General features: G+C 43.1%; 2 protein-coding genes across 3 annotated transcripts in view; one reads left to right on the top strand and one right to left on the bottom strand.

The window, feature by feature from the left end:
- Positions 1-1,103: 1,103 nt before the first annotated feature.
- LOC118160401 (guanylyl cyclase-activating protein 1-like) lies at positions 1,104-7,120 on the bottom strand. The gene is made up of 4 exons (XM_035315069.1): positions 6,923-7,120; positions 4,540-4,689; positions 2,966-3,056; positions 1,104-1,945 (listed from the first exon to the last, which is right to left on the bottom strand). The coding sequence occupies exons 1-4, from the start codon at positions 7,118-7,120 to the stop codon at positions 1,818-1,820; spliced, it is 567 nt and encodes a 188-aa protein (XP_035170960.1). The 3' UTR covers positions 1,104-1,817.
- Positions 7,121-10,654: 3,534 nt separating this feature from the next.
- The window catches only part of GOLGB1 (golgin B1), a 68,160-nt gene continuing 59,494 nt past the window's right edge, over positions 10,655-19,320 (top strand). For both annotated transcript variants that reach the window (XM_035315613.1, XM_035315612.1), the window contains exons 1-2: positions 10,655-10,782; positions 14,604-14,745. The gene's annotated coding sequence lies outside the window, so the exon portion shown is untranslated. The remainder of the gene's footprint in view (positions 10,783-14,603; positions 14,746-19,320) is intronic.

Below are 19,320 nucleotides of genomic sequence, written 5' to 3'. Positions count from 1 at the left end.
TTTGTGTCTATTGCAAATAAACTTAAAAAAATTATTTACTTGCCTAAGAACTAAAATTAGTTTTTTTTTTTTTTTTTTTTTTTTTTTCTGTATGTCAGATGATACTAAAAATGCAGTTTTACATATAGCTAAGCGACAAAGGTACAATAGAGTGAAGACTTGTAACAGGTACAGGACAGGTTTAATAGAGGTGCTTTTTTATTTTATTTTTATTTTTTTAAAAAAGTCTGTCTTCCTTAGTACAAAGGGACAGCAGAATCCAACAGCATATGTTCATAATAATCCTCTGGACAACTGAGCAATGTTTGTCAATATCCAGGTTGTGATTTCTCTCAGCAGCTCTAAGACTGCAGGTGGGTACATGCCACTGGGACCCAGAGTGTGAGCCCCCTTGGCAAAATATTGGCACCTAAGCTAAAAATGATCAGTCACTCTCTCAAGCTCTAGCAACAATACTGACTAAATCTTCCTTGACTTAGATGAAAGCTTAGATGCTTTTCTCAGTATATATAGGTACGTCACGGAAGGTAAAATATAAGCAAGATGAATCCCCCTCCTAATGTCTAAAGTCTTCTTGTTACAGATCTGCAAGTTCTTCCTTCTGCACAGGAATCGCATACACAACTCTGGCATAGGCACTCTGCTGAACTTTTCCTGCATTCTCTTACCTTCTATCTCTCTCTCCAGATTCAAAGGAGCCTCTGATTCTGACCTTACTTAACATTAGTGAACAAGATACAGTTGGCTCAGTTTCTATCCATGCTACATGGCTCAGTTTCTATCCATGCTACATTACTCATCCCATCATCTACAAAGACACATAGTCATTCGTGGCAACACTGATCTGTAGTATGGACTTCAACAATTGTTTGAACAGCAGAATTCACAAGTCACCTTAATGAGTTGCCTTTTGTTTCTCAGGTTTTCTCCCCAAGAATAAAAAGAATGACCAATCAGGATGTGTGAAGCAACAATACTTAGGATCATCTTCACATACTTCATTTATTCAGTTGTATGAGAGCAGAGTAGTAGGAATTACAAGGAATGTAAAAAAGATCTGATATCTCAGGTAATTCTTTTTATTTGAGAACATGAAAGGCATGTTTTCTCTGATTACTGAAGTTGCTCTTAAACTATTGACTAGTTTGGTAAAGAGTACTTTTATCAAAGAAAGCTGCAAACGGCAGCATTACTGGCAGTGCAGCTGGGAATAGAATAGTCACTACGAGCCTTAAAGACTGATGTTTCTTTCAGCTCCCAGGTTCTTATGGATAAAGCTACCAAGGCTATCAGAGACTACCAAATATGAGCATAACTGGAGCAGACAAGCCTGCTGGTGTTTATGATCTAATATCATGACAAGAACAGGGGATGTTACAATGTATTGACAGTTCTCTCCATTGATAACAATTTGTAGCTCTTCTTTTGTACACATCTGATATTTTCCACAGCCCATCACCCCTTTCTCCCAGTGCTCTTTGCAAATTTAGGATTACCTTTAGTCCATTGCAAAGTGACAATCTGGGGCACAGAAGGAAGCAATTTGTGTCTTGAAACTTGCCCTTTAGAGTTTAGGAAGTCAGGCTGAATACTGCTACACAGAGCCAGTTTTTCTGAATCTCCCCTGCATATGTGTGTCTGAGTTTCAACACTTGTACAAGAACATGGACTCAGGTACACACATATAACAGTTTCTTTCTGTTCCTACTTCCATATGTATGCTTATGGAAATGTTGTTTGTTTTTTAGAAACCTCTGTCCTTCCTGGTGTGTGTACAGTCTTCGGTCTATTGGCACACCATTTTCTCCCAGCTTGATTTATACACTATGCCGACGGTTGTTGATCATGGCCACAATGTGTGACAGATCCAAACTTTTCATCATAACCTCCATGAACTCCTCGTCTTTCCTTGCTCCTTCCACAAATTCATCCAGAGAAAGTTCACCTGTGTCAGGCACAAACAGAAGACCTCAGAATCATGCCGATCCGCATTTGAACAGTAAAAAGAGTACAGTAATCTGACATTATGGACCATGTGGTATACATACACTGTTCTCAAGCACCAAGAGGCCTGAGAGTCATTTTAACCTTATTTGAAACTTAGCCGATATCCAGAAACTCCAACTCTCACATTTATCCCTTGCAAGGGAAAGAGTACATTGCAAACAAACAAACAAACAAAAAAAAAAACAGGGAATCTGTGGCTAAAGAACAGGGTCATAGATTCCTATTTATAAGGCAGGATTAGTCTGCTTCTTTTTGGAGTAACCTGTCATAATGCTAAACCTGTCCCATAACTGCTGTTTTTCATGTTAAAAGAAGTGACAGTAGGAAATTGTGCCAGTCAGAAATAGGTTTTCTGCCCTAGACCAACAAGAGCTTGTTGAGGGAAGCAGCTCAGCAGAATTCTTCTGGAATAACAAGAGTGTTTGACAAGGTAAGCACATGAAGTAGCAAGGAAAGAAGTACTTCTCAGGGACATGCAAGGATTACAGTGCCACTGAGTATCTTTTGGCTGACTGGTCCATAGCACTCAAAGCACTTGCTGTACAGCCTGTAACTGTCTCAGTGAAGGAATTCGGAACTTCAACATTAAATTCCAGTTCTTCATTCTCCCTCTCCTATTGCTGAAAGAGTTAGGAGCAGCTGGGAGCACCTGTTAGCCCAGCCCACTTCTAACTCTGACATAAGTTACACAGAAACATACAAAAATGAAGGAGAAAAGAAACCCTACAAATCGAATGTGGAGAAAATGTAGCTAAGAATTAGTACCAGGGAGCAAATTCTATAGTACTGATTATATATGATTCAAGGAGAAAAGTGTCTTAGCAAAAGTCATGAAAAATGGATTCATGTAACAAGCAAATATAAAATGAAGAAGCATAAAGTTCAAGAAAGAAAAGAAAACATATATCTCTCTCTTTAGCACTGAGACTATATAAGTAGGATGACATAGCATTCTCACCATCTCCATTCACATCAATTTTGTTGAAGACTCTGTTGGTGAACTCTTCTGCACTAGTTTCATGGTCACCACCATTGATAGCCCGAATAGCCTAAAAGAAAAGAGCAAGAACGGGAAGCTGCCTATTGATTCCCAGAACAATAGACTACTCAATTGCAGCCTGTCAGCATAGATTCAGAACAAGGTGGTCATGCATGGTACCTTTCCATGCCATAATCATAGGAAAAACACAGCAGAAATCATCTGGCCTCATGGTTTGCACTGAAGGGTACAAAAGAAGAGTGGTTCTGGAGCATGTAACGAGCAGTTAAAACCAGAGGACTGCCCTAAATCTGCTTAGGTAGAGCTTAAGCACTGCAGATATGGCAGAATCAGGATCATGGCCACTTACCCAGATCAAACATACCTAAATTAAGGAATCTACATCCACAGATATAAGATGACCATCTGTGCTACCTCTAAACAGAATAAGAATATTCATAGACACATTTCCAGAGACCAATTTACTCTGTACTGAGAACTATTAGATGGATATCATGAATGTCTCTCTACAGATGCCCATTTCACTGCATCCACTGCAGCCAAACCTTGCCAAATCTAAAACTAGATTATAATTTTTCAGGTGTGAAGTGAAGATGGAATAAATTACACCTTCAGAATCTGAAGGCTAAAAGCAAAACCTTCAAATCTATCTGTGAAGCACTGGATATAAAAAGATCACTTGCAGCCTTTTGGGATTTCATGCTCCACACAGAAAATATTGCTGACTAACAGTTCATGTTATCTAGTATAATTGCAAATGCTGTGCATTTTTGAAGTATTCCACACATGAATCGATTGAGAAAAGGCATGAAAATACTCTATGTCCTATGTCAATCTTCCTAGATTCCTCTGTAGTTAAACATGATACAAAGACACAATTTAACTTCCTTACATGCCTTGTTCTTTTGATAATCCACCTTCTAGTACCCTATGGTGCACTAAGCTCAATAAACACTGTCAAACATTCTCTGCATTTGACATTCTGAAATTCTTTACTATGAGGGCAGTGAGAGAAGTTGCCCAGAAGAAGTTGGGGATGCCCCACCTCTGGAAGTCTTTATGGCCAGGTTGGATGGGGCTTTGAGCAATCTGGTCTGGTGGAAGGTGTCCCTGGCCATGGCAGGGGGGTTGAAATTTGATGATCTTTAAAGTTCCTTCCAACCCAAGACGTTCTATCATTCTATGCAGTAATAGATACTATGGTGGTAAAGAAGAGTGCTAAGTCTGCTTATTGGACTATGGCTTTTATAGAAGATGTCAACCATGATTATCCATGTGAGGAACATCAAAAGTCCTACTTGTATGGTGGAACTTCTCTTGAGGAGAGGAGGGGAGGAGAAAGGAGGGGAGGGGAGCGGAAGGGGGGGGGAGCAGAGGGGAGGGGAGGGAAGGGGAAGGGAGTGGAGGGGAGCGGAAGGGGGGGGAGGGGAATAGAGGGGGGGGAGCGGAGGGGAGGGGAGGGAAGGGGAAGGGGAAGGGGAAGGGAGGGGAGCGGAGGGGAGCGGAGAGGAGAGGGACCCCTGGAGACTCACCTTAATGATGTTGAGCAATTCATGTCGATCAATGCAGCCATTGCCATCTACATCATACAGTTTGAAATACCACCGCAATTTCTGTTCCATCTTCCCACGGAGAACAAGGCTGAGGGCAGCCACGTATTCCATGAAGTCAATATATCCATCCTATGGCAAAACAAAAAACAACTTGTGACAGGAACAGAGGGAGTTGCAGCTCTGGAGCTGCTTTACCTTATTCCGGTGTAGATTTACAGCTAAAAGAGAAAAACAAATGTCACAGAAATGCATATGTATGTACAAACTTTAGAACAAGTATTTATACAAACTAGTTTTCTGATCACCTTTAAGATCTCCTAAACACCTGGATTCCTGTACTTATGATCTATTACATGTCTAGGATACTCTGTCATCACTAATTGCAGCTAGAACACGTCATTCCTTGTGGCCAGTGCTCTTTTTATAGTAAAGGTTCGTAATCCCTAGATTTAACACTGACTAAAATTTATATTAGTTAGAGAAAAACAACAACGTGCATATGTTCCTCAGTGATTCTGAGTAACTACTTCAACAAATTGCAAAGGAAAAAAAATGAAACTTTTATTTACTGAGGTATTTAAGCAAAGTCAGATGCCTTTCTGGAATGCATGTAAATATCTGTAAAATGCAAATGTAGGTAGACTAGCAGAGCACTACTGTTTTACAGCAAGGACCAAAATATTTTAGAATATTTGTTCAGGATCATTGTCATATTCCCATTACATGAGTTTCTCATATCTTAATTGAGCAAAATAACAGAAAACACAGATAAACAACTTTCAGTATGGGAAGGAGTGGGTAATTGTAATTTATAGAATAACTCAGTTGAAAATTTTTATTCTTTGCCCTCAGCAGAATTCTCAGAATCTGAATGTCCAGGTAGGTGATTTCATCCAGTGCCGATATCTGTATTACTGCAGGGTGGCTCTTCCCCTGGGTGCTTTTTTTCCTTGCCATTGATTATAAAATGAACTTCGATTAAATGGCTATTAAAAAGCTAAGATTAACTGATGCAGGTCCATCCCCACTGGTTGTCATGCTCTTACTTCATTCCTCTTGAAATCATTTTCTTCGGATGATAGCTTTTTATCTTAATATGATCTAATTTGAATTTGAAACTTTTATTAAAACATTGTTCACTGCATAACTTGGAGCTCACAAGAAACTTTGAACAGTGCAGCATTTTTAAACAAATATTCAAATCCTTAAACTTCTCAGTAAATGACAGAGATAAAGGGAAAAGCTTATGCAAGAACTGTAAACATGTTGGTTTAATTTATAAAACTGCTTCTCATCACTATCACTATCCTGGGCACTGAGAACATTAGGATGAGAAAGAAGATTCTTTGACGTCTGCAGTCACTTGCAGTCATTACAACCACCACAATATCTCAGCAACCCTAGTGGAGTCTAGCTGCTCCTCTCTTACCTTTCTGTAGTAATGTTGCAATATTCTTTAGCATTCCTTGACTCCATATGCCTTTTTACATTGTCCAAACTGCCATTCCTTCCTCAGACCCCAGCCTTTCCTTCTTCAAAATTTACCCTGAGATTTCCCACCTGTTTCACATGTCTCAGCACCTACTTCCTCCTTGATTCGGGCTATTTCAGAATGTTGGAACACAGAGCAGAGCTGAATTTTCCTATGTTGCTGTATGAGCAAATTTATCTGCCATTGAGATTACAGGCCTGCAAGCACAGGATGAAGTATATACAGATTAAAAACAGGCAAAAATGAGGGGCATTTAATGATTAAAGACATTATGGGAGCTACTGGTTTTTACATGAGACAGCCAGAGGTCACCTGTCACAGTGAGAAATACTACCTGCCTCCTAGCTGCTGCTATATGCTCTACCTCCTACTGCTGAGGAGAGCCATTGAGACAGATTGTCTCTCCATGCAAGATTAGTTTCATCTGTGAAATAACGGGAAATTACTTCCTCTACAAATGTTATAAAGATTTCTATTGTCTTTGAATCATGTAGTCTCTATCTAACATGCATATTTTTGAAGAATAATAAAAGGCTTTAAAAAGTCTAGATTTCAGCATCATCTCTTTCTATTAGCATTTTGCTAGTCAAACAAAGCCAAACCAGTTAATACATTATAAGGAATTCTTAAAATTCAAAGGTGAACTTGAACAAGGTAGTTAGATAACGAGGTGTTATTACCTATGGTTGTTATCTATGCCATTATCTATACATGTTAATTTGCCCCTTACATTCTGCTACTTTACATTGACATCCCTCAGCAGTTTTGAAAAAATAAAAAATAAAAAAATACAGGGACTCCCAAAAGTTGCAAGAGTTGGTTTACTTTTAAGCACTACAAGATATTTCATTTCCTTGCTAGATAACTCACCTTATTCATATCAAATGTGCGAAACATCTGCTCAATGTATTCATTGGCCTGTGGATCCAGCCCTCGAAGCCCAAAGAACTGTTTAAATTCATGCTCTGTCAGCTGTCCAGAAGGACACTCTGTCATGAACTTTTTGTACCAGTGGTGGATCTCAACAGCCTGCAGATCATCCACTGTGGAGCTGCTATTGTTCCCCATATGTATGTGCGTTCAGGAGAATGGATGTTACAGGAATGATCCTCTTTGTCCTGTAGCTCTCACAGCAATGCCCGCTTGCTCCTTTCCACATTCAACATTAGCCTTAGATAAGTAAAGATCTAACCTTCCCCAAGCCAATTATAAATGTTAATCTTCTTAAATGCTGATTTACAAACCCAAGAATTTCAATGATACAAACAGTCTTCTTAGAATGGAAAGAAGGTGTGAGATAATCTAGCAAATCATTGCTATTTCAGGAGACAAATCAGAAGGGGTGAGAAGGTTAAGTAGATACATCAGGAGCTATACTGGTTTTGTACACTACCCTATTTTTAACATTAATATAATTATACATGAAGATGAGAGGAAAAAGCTACAAGATGGGGGATTTGATGTGAAGATCTGCTCCTCTAACTGAATTTGAGAGTCTTCTCAGCTAGAGAACTTGAGTAATTTAGAGAATAGGCCCCAAAAAAATCACATAAATGACCCCTCATAAGTATTAGGCTGTGTGGGAAAAACCTCATCTCCACACACATGAAGGAGCATAGAAGAACAACACCAGGTGGGGGAACCAAAATAATCTCCTGATCTGGCTAACCCCAGAAACACTACAGAGGGTCAAACAACCCAAAAAAGACTCAACTGCACAAACAGGAAGGAGCAAAAAGAGACAATAACAGGGAGGGAACCCCATTAACCTAGTAAGACAAAATAAGCCCCTGCCTCAGCTTCTCCTAAGGCTGTCATAGGAGACCCATCAGCCCCATTGGCCTGAAGGTGACACCCATCACCATGAGTCAATGAGACAGGTTGTCAGAGTACCTTGCTGACTAGGGGGTTACTGCCCAGGGGCATAGAAAACATTGTGGGTTGCATGGGAAGAGCACTGGGGGGATTGCACAAGACTCTGGGGTGGTTAGGGGAGGAACAAAAGGTAGGGAAAGGGATGGGTCTAGGTGGTCTGGGAAGGAACAAGCGCAGCAAAATACAAGGAAAATGGACAAAAGGGGCATGCCTCTCTGTGTGTGGGTGTGTGCAAGGGGATCTTTACCAACAACTGTAATAGGACTGCAGGCCTCAGGGTCTGGCATGCACAGGTGCTGGGGAGACTGGGCCTGCAGGGTTAGTTACAGCATAGACCAAGTAGCTCAGCCCCACTAATGGAAGGATCTGCATTGTGCATATGTTTTTATCTCCATCTAAGAGATCATCAGCCTGATCAGCCAGAGTCAGGGACAGTCTGCAGCCATTGGTGCTAGTTGTGTTTCTGTGAGTGCTGGGTGCTTCTGTCTGTGTTGCTTGCTGGGTGTAATGTACACATATTATATACATGTGTTTGTGTGAACGTGCCTACTAGGAACACAGTCTTAGCTTTGCAACTGGTTGGGCCTAGGTGCATGGAGCTGTAGCAGCCTCAGTACTATCAGGCCAGGAGATCTGGCAGCTCTTAACAATAGCACAGAATAATCAGAGACAATTACGTGCTTTACTTAGGAATGGTTGTAATTCCAAGTTTTTTCCTCAAAAACAGGTTTCTGTTAAAACACAGTAATAATTTATTTTTATAGGGTAATTTACTAACAAACAACCCCTCAAACATAAACACTTTATAATAAAACAGAGAGAAGTAATTTTAGATGATGAAACAATTAACAGTACTAAACAATCCATGCACTTATCTTTTATGGCTAGCATCATATAACAACGTAAGCAGTACATAAATTTACTTTCTCAGGAGCGTATTAAATCAATGCAACAAAACTACGTATAACAAATGTTTCAGTTACTTATGCTGAAGTATTATATAATTTAAAGAAAAAAAAAAGCAAAAAACAAACAAACAAAAAAACATAATTGTGACCATTCAAAAATGTTGGTGTTAGTGAATGTAGTGAGATACTATTGGAACTGAGCCCCGAAAAATATCAATGGCAATTCATGTAATACAAACGTAAGTACATAAAGGAGATAGCTTCTGTCTCTGTTAGAAAACATTACTAAACATTCTTAAGCTTAGACTGCAGTGTCACATTCAAAATCTTGTTTATGGGCAAAGAAGAAGATCACGTAAGTATGTAAAGCCAAGAATTTATTATTAGTGTAATGGAAATGTTAATTGTCTAATTCAAGAATCATTGTAAGTCTAGATCTAATTACAGACAAACAAATAAAAATAGTGTTGATTGAGTACTTATACTCAGGTAAAAGTTGTACTAATAGCAACGATACAATCATACAATTGCAAAACACACACATGGTTTCTACACAATTTCTGGTTTTACATTCACCAGACCACTGCTCTGTGTCCTAAGGTCTGAGGTTCACTGTAGTGTTGGCGGTGGGGAGGCGTCATGGCCGGTTGTCAGCATCTTGAGCCCTTCACCGGGAGGAATGTGATGTCCTTGTTGATGGTTTCCTTCTTTTTTTTCCCCCTTTCTTCTCTTTCCTTCCCCTTAGGCTTACTTATCTATGTTTTGTAATCTACATTTACACCTGTATCTTTCTTCACTGATCTGCAGCTCCATTACATCTGAATTTACTTGATATGGTGCCCTGCACACATATCAAAACCTGTTTTGTCCAGCTCTGAATTTTTAAACTGATCATTAGTTACTTGTTTATAGACAAGAGGTCTCCAGCACTGGAGCCTGTGCCATACCTCTTGTTATCCTGCACCTATTCTCTACACCACATACTGCCTCTGCTTCTCAGGACCTCAGCTGATGTACCAGACCTGTATTTCTCTATTCCGCATCTAATGTTAAGAGTTTTAAGTATCTTTCTAGAATAACTGCTTGTTATTACTACCTGTATGAACCTATGGTTTTACCACACAAAGACAAACAAAAGTAAAATAAATTAGCCATAGGCACCTGGTAATTAGAGAAATCTAAACAAAGCAAAACGAAGCCAGAGGCAGACCACAAAGGTTCAGGCAAGCCTCGGTCCTGCAGCCTTATGAGCTCAATACAGAGCCTAACCTCTGTTCCTAGCTATAGCAATACCCTGTTACATCGTGGTCACAGCGGCAGAATAAACACCAGCACGTTCAAGCGTCTGCGTCAACACAAGCAGCAAACAGCGCTGCGGCGAGCACCCCCCCCAACGCTTAGAGCTCCGCCTGAGCGACGGGGCGGGGCCTCCTGGGGGCGGGGCTGCCCGAGGGCGGGGCTGCCCAAGGGCGGGGCTGCCCAAGGGCGGGGCTGTCCAAGGGCGGGGCTGTCCACGGGCGGGGCTGTCCACGGGCGGGGCTGTCCGAGGGCGGGGCTGTCCGGAGCGGGGCCGGCCGGGGGCGGGACGTCCAAGTGTCGGGGTGGCACAGCCCCCGCATGCCGCCTCACCGCACCCCTCGGCATGCCTCAGAAAGCCTTGGCTAATGGGTTACTTCCTCGTTACCGGGCGGGCCCGCAAGACCTCCTCAGGATTGGTGGGTTTGTGCTGTGTGTCAGCGCAACTGCGGCGCCGAGGCGGGTCCTTCGCCGCGATTGGCTGAGCGATCTCCCGCGCCCCGCAGTCGATTGGCTGTTCTCTGGCGGGTAGGCGGGCCCGGGCGGGAGGCGGAAGTCCCGGCGGAGCGTTCCGGTGCTGAGGTGGCTGGGGGCGGGCTCGGCGTTGTGGCGGATGGGCTGTCGCTGGGGCTCGCTGCCTGCCGGTTGCTCGTAGGTCGGTACTTTCCGTCTCCTGGTGCCGTCCAGCGGCTGTGTGAGGGCTGTGGGGCTGTCGCGCGGCTCTCGGCGGCGGACCCGGACTGGGCACGGTCCGCTGTGCGGCGCTGGGCATTGCTGCCGGCTCTGGCGGGAGCGGCCCCGCTGGTGTGTGGGAGGAATCGGGGCGGGTTCGCAGCTCCTTGGGGTCCAGGGCGGTGAGGGACGGCTGGGCGGGCTGGGCCGGCGGCGGGCTGTGCCTTCACCGGGCTCTGTGGTCAGGCCCGGTCTCGGCACGCCGGTGCCTGCGCTACGACCGAGCCTCTTTTGTTGGGAGTCTGAGCTCGGTGCCCAGGTTTAACCAGCAGCGGAGCCCTTCCTGGGAAGGTTTCTGCCCCGTGAGCCCCGCCGGAGGCATAGCGGTCAGCCTTTCCCGCTGTTAAGTGCGGGACTGGTGGGGCAGCCGGGCGTTCCCGTAGCTGCATCGTCGTTGGGACGCGCGGGCGAACCCGCTGGCAGGGGTTGCTGCCGGCTCCTTGAGATCTGGAGCTGTGGGCAGGCGGTGGTGGTTGGTGTCTATTGTGCTCCTTCATTCCATGTTCTTTTTAGGGACCCTCTGCTCAGCATGAGAGGTTTGTCCCAGGGCTTCTGTACAGCGACAGCGCTTTCAATGCCTGTTTGCTTCCTGAAGGAGGGAAAAAAAAACACAAAGAATTAAACTTAATGTATGTATAATAAAGTTACAATAGAATAAATCAGTTACAAATACTGTCAAGGCTTTCATCATTAACTGATGTGTGGAGATAGAAATGGATACATTCTTGCCCGATATATTGCTTGTATGCAAAAATGGAAATCCAAGTCAGTATGATACCAGAAGAGCAATATGCTTGTCTCTGCCAGCTGTACTGTTTACTTATTTGGGTGAGGCAGTGGAGCACAGAATAACCTGTGTCCTTTTGTGCTTGTCTACTTCTGTTTATAAGGAAATTGGCCAGCACTATGTAATGCTTTACTGCTTGCTACAAGCTCAGCTTTAGCAAGTCATTTGATACAGTTTCCCACAGTATTCTCCTGGAGAAACCGGCTGTTCATGGCTTGAATGGCTGTACTGTTCTCTGTTTTTTTTTTTTTTTTTTTTTTTTTTTTAAAAAAAAAACACAACAAACTGTCTGGGTCCTCGTGAATGAAGTTAAATCCAGTTGGTGGCCGGTCCTAAGTGGTGTTCTCTTGTGCTCGGTATTGAGGTCAGTTTTGTTTAACATTTTTATTAATGATCTTGATGAAGAGGTTCTGTGATTGAGTACACCCTCAGCAAATCTGCAGATGATGCCAAGTTGGGTGGGTGTATTGATCTACTTGAGAAAAGGAAGGCTTTGCAGGGGAATCTGGATAGATGAATGCCATACAGCTGGATGTGGCCCAACAAGGCTGAGTACCAGCTGCTGCACTTAGGCCATAGCAACACCGACACAGCAATACAGGCTTAGAGAGGAGTGGCTGGGAAGCTGCCTAGCAAAAAGGAACCTGGGAGTGCTGGCCAACAGATGGCTGAACAGGAGCCATTGGTGGGGACAATAAGGTCGATGCCATCCTGGCCTGTATCAAAAATAGTGTTGCCAGCAGGACTAGGGAGGGAAGCAATTGTCCTCTGTACACAGGACTGCATTTCAAGTACTGTGTTCGGTTTGGGGCCCCTCGCTGCAAGAATGTTGTTGTTGAGTGTAGAATAAAGACAGCTGAGAGAAAACCTCATCGCTCTGTACAACTACCTGAAAGGTTGCAGAAAAGACAGCATCGATCTCTTTTCTCATAATAAGTGATAGGATGCGAGGAAACAGTCTCAAGTTGCACCAGGGAGGTTTAGATTGGATACTGGGAAGAATTTCTTCATGGAAAGGGTAGTTAGGTATTGGAACAGGCTGTCCAGGGAAGTGGTGGAGTTGGCATCCCTAGAGGTGATTAAGGACGTGGTTTAATATGGAGTTGGTAGTATTAGGTGGTGCTTGGGCTTGATAATGTTAAGGGTCTTTTCTAAACTCAACTGTTACATGATTCTAAGTAAATATGAGGTGCAAGCACCTAGCTATTTCTGCTACTAGTCGGTGGGGCTAATGTATAGGACAGCTACCAGCTTGTCTGCTGACTCTTGGCTTTGGGATGGTGTTTAAAGGTGTTATACTTGTTCTTAGATTTAATGATCCCTTTGGATGGCAGCATGACCCTCTGGTGTATCAACACCTCTTCCGCATTGTGTGTTGTGAAAATTTGCTGAGGATACACTCTACAATGGTATCGGCCAGCTCATTTTGCACCTGTGGGTACATCCTTGTGGACTTGTATATGACCAGTTTGTGCTCCCTAACTTGGTCCTCTTCTGAGTGTAAATCTGCATTGCTCCAGACTTTCAGTCTGTTGTCAGGGGACTGGGATTCCTGAAGGTCTTACCTGTAAATGCCGAGGGGAAGAGGGCATTGAGTACCTCAGCATTTTCTGTGCCCTTTGTCATCAGGACATCTGCCACATTTAGCAGTGGGCCCATGTTTTACCTAGACTTCCTTTTGCTGTTTATGTATTTGCATAATCCCTTCTTGTTGCTCTTTGCACCCCTTGCCATATTCAACTCACCTGAGAAAATTTAAAAAGTGAGTTCAAAAAAAATTTAAAAGTGAGTTCAAAAGACATGAATCTTTAAGACTTGAGCTCAGGTTATTAAACTCCATATCTATGCAAATAGGTACCAGGTCCTCTGTTTGCATTTTGAGTAGCCCAGTTTTGAGCCAAGTCTGGCAAGGCATATTACCTGTAGTTCAGTATCAGGTTATTGCAGTCAGACTGGACATAGGCCAGGGAATCTTAAGTTTCTCCTCAAAGTCCATGTACAGATGCTTGAAATTGTAATTCCTGTAGATGCCTAGATTCTATATTTTTTCCCTCATGTTTCTAATACCACTTCTAATAATTCCTCTTTCAATAGCATTTAAGTTCTATCAGTACTGAATCATGTCATATGTTATTTCGTGTTACCTCTCAGCCACATGTTGTGTATTTGTGACTTTGACATGTGGCCTAATGGTCAGTAGGAAAATCAGAGTCATCCTCTTCAAATATTGGTGATTGTCACCAATAGGCATTTGTGCATTTGGCTGACATTTTAGAAATATGCTTTTACCACTGCCAAGAGAGTAGGGCATGTTCCGTGTTGGAGGACGGTGGGGGTGGTGGTTTACAAACCACCTTTATTATTTTTATTCTTTAGTAGTTTATTGTTCTTGTGAACCAGTGATTTCAGGTCTTTAAATGAGTCTTTTGTATTACTGACTTGGTGACTGACCAGTCAATGCTGAAGGAAGAAATGACTCTGGTAGAAATTAGAAAGCCTATATTACTTTGGAGTTCTATGACTTAGACTCGTGCAGGGCCAGCTAAGATGTGTGCAAAATGCTACGACTTTTTTTCACTGGCTATCATACTGATACAGAACATGTGCAATGCTAGATTTGTGACGGTGTCCTTCTCCAGCAGCAGTGTCATCTCGAGAATTCTTTGCAGGAAAGGCTGTCTGAGGCCTGGCTTTTTCTTTCTTTCTTTCTTCACTAACTGCTTCTTAAGTATTTTATTCTGTAGGCTGCAGAGATTAAGTTCATGCTATTAAACATTAGAAATCAGAGTGTGTGTTTGCGAGAACAGGATAAATTGTATTTTATGAACAAGGAAGACCTTTAACTTCTTATGCGTATTCCAAATGAGTGATTGTAATAATCCAAGAGTGTGCTGTGTAGGATGAAGAATGTGCTTATTTCCTTACTGTTAAATTGTTTTCTTCTCTCCCCAAGATTGCTCCTGCGACCTGTCAGTATCCAAGACATTAAAAAAAAAAGAATGGTATGAAGGACCTGTGTGTGACGAATAGTACTGTCTAGAAGTCTCTTCACTACTGAATAAGCATACTTACGAGCTACTCAGTGCATGGAAGAGGTGGGTGTTCATATGGCCTTTTCTGCTACTGATGTTGAAATGTGCATTGTTACAATGATTCTATGATTTTCTACTTCTGTAAAATCAGGTAGTTAAAAGGTGTGACTACTACAAAAAAGTAATGCACCAGTGTCCTCTTAACTGTCAGTATTTCCATGCTTTAGTGGCAATGTAATATGAAAGATTAGCTTACAAAGATAAATGGGGGCAAGAATGAGTAGATCGTTATAGCCAACTTTAGAAGCCTACCTCTAGGTAAAACATACATCTTGTCAAACTAAAAGATTCTATATGATGGAGATAATTATTCTAATGTAAACTAGAGTTTATATCTACTGTGATACTCGCATGTGTTACAGTTGGGACAGATAGCATTTTCTTGTTGTTAAGAGAGATGTCAAATGTCCTATGTGACCCAGTCTTCATAGTATGTTAGAATAATTTAGGTCATAAGGGACCTTGGGAGTTCATTTGGTTCAACCCTCTGTTTTTAGCCTGGCTAACTTTAAAGTTAGATCAGGTTGCTGTAAGCCTATTCCATTGTGGTTTTGTGTGTGGCTTTTTTTTTTTTACCTTTGCTGTTTTTTTTTTTTTTTCTAATTGAAATTTCATATACTGCAACTTGTGTGCACTGACTCGTATCCTTTTGCTGTGCACCTTTTAGAAGTGTCTGGTTCTGTCTTCAGCTACCTGATGGATAGAAAACACCATTCTGTGATTATAGAATCACAGAATTGTAAAATATCCTGAGTTGGAAGGGACCCACAAGGATCATTGAGTCCAACATTTGGCTCCACACAGGACTAACTAAAAACTGAATTGTATGTCTGAGAGTGTTGTTCAAACAGTTCTTGAACTCCAGCAGGCTTAGTGCTGTGACCACTTCTCTGGGGAGCCTGTTCCAGTGACTGATCACCCTGTCAGTAAAGAACCTTTTCCTAATACCCAGTATGCACCTCACCTGATGTAGCTTCTTGCTGTTCCCTCGGTCCTTTTCTATTACAGGAAAGACAATGATATATGTCCCTTCTTACCCTCTGTTCTCAAAGCTGAACAAACCAGCATTCTCAGACTCTGTGTGTCTTGGAAATCCAGAACCTGATCATCATGGGAGCTTTCTGCTGTACTTGCTCCACTTCCTTCCTGACCTTTTTTGTGCACCAAGGAGCCTGAAAGTGGACTCTATACTTTAAATGTAGTCTTACAAGTGCTGAATAGAAAAGATGAATTTCTTCCCTCAGCCTTCTTGATACAGTCTTACCAATACAAACCAGTATGTACTTGGTCTTCTCTACTGCAAGGGCACACTGCTGATTTGTCTTAAACTTATCTGCCAGCATCCCCAGTTTGTCTTCTGCAGCACAGTTCTACAGCCAGTTGGCCCCTATTTTGTGCTTCTGCATATGTTTGTTCTACCCTGCGTGTAGGATTCTAATTGAGTTTGCTGAACTTCATGAGGTTTCAGTCAGTCTGTTTCTGTAGCCTGCTGACATTCTTCTGATTGACAGCTCTGTTCTCTAGCTTATCAACTGCTCCTCACAGTTTGGAGATTTTTTTGAGGGTGGATTGCATCCCCTTGTTCAGGTTATTAATGAAGATCATATTCTGCCACTTATCCCAGGATGGCAAATTGTGTTGCTGGGTGTTACGGCTGCCATTTTCTGATTCTTCAGCCCCATTTTGGCATCCTAGTTTCAAGGAAAGGAAAGAAGGTATGCTAAGTGTCAGCCAGGGAATATATGCCCTCTCCAGTTTGTACCTCTATGTCAAGGTCCTGTCATATATGTGTTATGCGAAGGTCTCCTCTTTCTCATGGGACATACCTTCATCTGCTTAAACATCAGGACTGAGTTCAACATTCTCTTATTCACTTATAACTAGAAAGCTTGTTTTGCATGTATTGTTGCCTGTATATATGCTTGGCCTGGAAAGAAGCATCTATTCATGTAAGAATCAGTTATTCTTCTTTTGAATAACTATAATTCAGTAAACTGGAGCCAGTCTCTTTTCAGTTGTGCCCATTGAGAGGACAAGAGGCAACAGGCACAAACTGAAGCACAGGAAGTTCTGGCTGAATATGAGAGGGCATTTCTTTACTGTGAAGGTGACAGAGCACTGGAACAGATTGCCCAGAGAGGCTGTGGAGTCTCCTTCTCTGGAGATACTCAAAACCTGTCTGGATGCCATCCTGTGCAACGTTCTCTAGGTGATCCTGCTCGTCAGGGGGGTTGGACTAGATGATCTTCAGAGGTCCCTTCCAACCTTGTTGATTCTTTGTCTGTGGTTATGTAATGATATTGTTAAGGAAGATCAAGAATGAACTATGAGGGTAAATTGAAATCCTGTATAAAAATGTATTCTGCAGTAATGCATGTAGAGTAGTAAAGATATCATCTTGTCTTAACAATACATCTGCTTATGTGTTTAAAAAGTCTGGCTTTTCTTGGTTATGTGATCACTTATGTATTCCTGTGGTACTTTAACACTGACTAGTAGCCAGACACCACAACACTGCTTCTTCACTCCACCTCCTCGGAAGGACAGGCGGAGAAAATACAATGAAAGAAGCTTGTGGGTTGAGGTGATAACAGGGAGATCACCCACCAGTTACTGTCATGGGCAAGGCAGACTCAGCATAAGGGAGATTAATAGAATTTATTGCCAATTAAAAATGGACTAGAGCAGTGAGAACTAAAAGCAAACTTAAATACTCCTTCACATCCACCTTCTTCTACCTCTTCCCTCCAAGCAGCACAGGGGAGTGGGGAATGGAAGTTATGGTCAGTTTATAAAGCTTCATCTCTGCCACTCTTTCATCCTCATTCTTTCCCTGCTCCAGTGTGGGGTCCCTCCCACAGGATGTAGTCCTTCCTGAACTGATTCTGCACGGGCTTCCCAAAGACTGCAGTTCTTCAAGAGCTGCTCCAACATGGGTCTATAGACCATGGGGTGCAGTCCTTCAGGAATGGGCATGCTCCAGCATGGGTCCTCCACAGGCTGCATCTCCTGCCAGACAACCTACTACAGCATTGGCGTGTCTATAGAGGCTGCAGTTCTGGCCCAGAGTCTCCTCCTGCATGGACTGTCCATGGGCTGCAACTTCCTTCAGGCCATACCCACCTATTCCACTGTGGGCTCCTCCATGGATATTTGCTCTGCTGTGATACACCATGGGCTGCTGGGGGACAGTCTGCTCTACGGTGGTTGTCTCTATGGGCTGCAGGTGATTAGTTCCATTGCCTGGAGCACCTACTCTCCCTCATTCTTCACTGACCTAGGTGCTTCTCTCAACATTATCTCACTCATCTCTCTCAGTTGCTTTTGTACAGCATTTCTTGACCTTAAATGTGCTCTCACATAGGCAAAACTGGTGTTACTCATTGGCTTAGCTTTGGCCCATGGCGTGTCCCTTTTGGAGCTGGACCAGTTTGTTTGGAACTGACTCTTATGTAACATGGGGAAGCTTCTATACTCTTCTCACAGAGGCCACCCCTGCAGCCCCCCCAACTACCAAAACCTTTTCATGTAAATCCAACACAACTCCTGAGGATTGGCTTTTCTCTCTGTGGTTTAACCCCAGTTGGCAGCTAAGTACCACATAGTCTCCACTCTCCCCATGTGGTAGAAGTGTGACAACTCATGGCTGAGGCAAAGACAGCTTACTAAGTAAAACAAAACTTTTGTGCACAAGCAAAGTAAAACAAGGAATCCATTTGCTACTTCCCATCAGCAGGTAGATGTTCAGCCACTTCCAGGAAAGCAGAGCTCATCATATAGGGAAAACAAACACCATTGCTCCAAATGTCTCTGCTGTCCTCCTTTTTGAACAGGCTGAAGAAGGGGGCCCATGAGAACCCAATGAGGTTCAGCAAGGCCAAGTGCAAGGTTGCAGTTGAGCTGGGGCAATCCCAGGTATTTATATGGACTGGGAGAAGAGGAAATTGAGAGCAACCTTGCAGAGAAGGACTTGGGGGTGCTGATGGATAAGAAGCAGGACATGAGCTGGCAGTGTGCGCTTGCAGCCTGGAAGGCCAACTATGTCCTGGGCTGCATTAAAAAAGGGGTGGCCAGCAGGGAGAGGGAGGTGATTATCCTCCTCTACTCTGCTCTTGAGAAACCCCAACTGGAATACTGCATGCAGGCCTGGGGCCCCCAGCACAAGAAGGATGTGGAGCTCTTGGAATGGGTCCAGAAGAGGGCCACTAAGATGATCAGAGGGCTGGAGCACCTCTCCTATGCAGAAACGGGGCTTGTTTAGTTTGGAGAAGGCTCCGGGAAGATCTCATTGCAGCCTTCCAGTACTTGAAGGGAGAATATAAACGGGGGGGGGGGGGGGAGGTACACCTGTTTACATGTGTTGGTAGTGATAAGACAAGGGGGAATGGTTTTAAACTAAGATGGGAGATCTAGGTTGGAAATTAGGAGAAAGTTTTTCACTCAGAGGGTGGTGAGGCACTGAAACAGGTTGCCATGGGAGATTGTGGATGCGCCATCCCTGGAGACATTCAAGGCCAGGCTTGATGCAACTCTGGGCAGCCTGCTCTAGTGGTTGGCAACCCTGCCCAGAGCAGAGGG

The sequence above is a fragment of the Oxyura jamaicensis genome, chromosome 1, assembly GCF_011077185.1.
Source record: "Oxyura jamaicensis isolate SHBP4307 breed ruddy duck chromosome 1, BPBGC_Ojam_1.0, whole genome shotgun sequence".
Taxonomy (NCBI): Eukaryota; Metazoa; Chordata; class Aves; order Anseriformes; family Anatidae; genus Oxyura; species Oxyura jamaicensis.
Note: the sequence above shows the minus strand (reverse complement) of the source record. Positions and strands in the feature narration are given on the sequence as shown.

Excerpts from the sequence above, each read along its gene's own strand:
- LOC118160401 (XM_035315069.1), bottom strand. The coding sequence starts at position 7,120 with ATGGGGAACAATAGCAGCTCCACAGTGGATGATCTGCAGGCTGTTGAG. Across the intron at positions 4,690-6,922 it reads GCACATTTGATATGAATAAG|GATGGATATATTGACTTCAT; the intron begins GTGAGTTATCTA and ends GTTTTGCCATAG. Across the intron at positions 3,057-4,539 it reads AATTGCTCAACATCATTAAG|GCTATTCGGGCTATCAATGG; the intron begins GTGAGTCTCCAG and ends CTTTTCTTTTAG.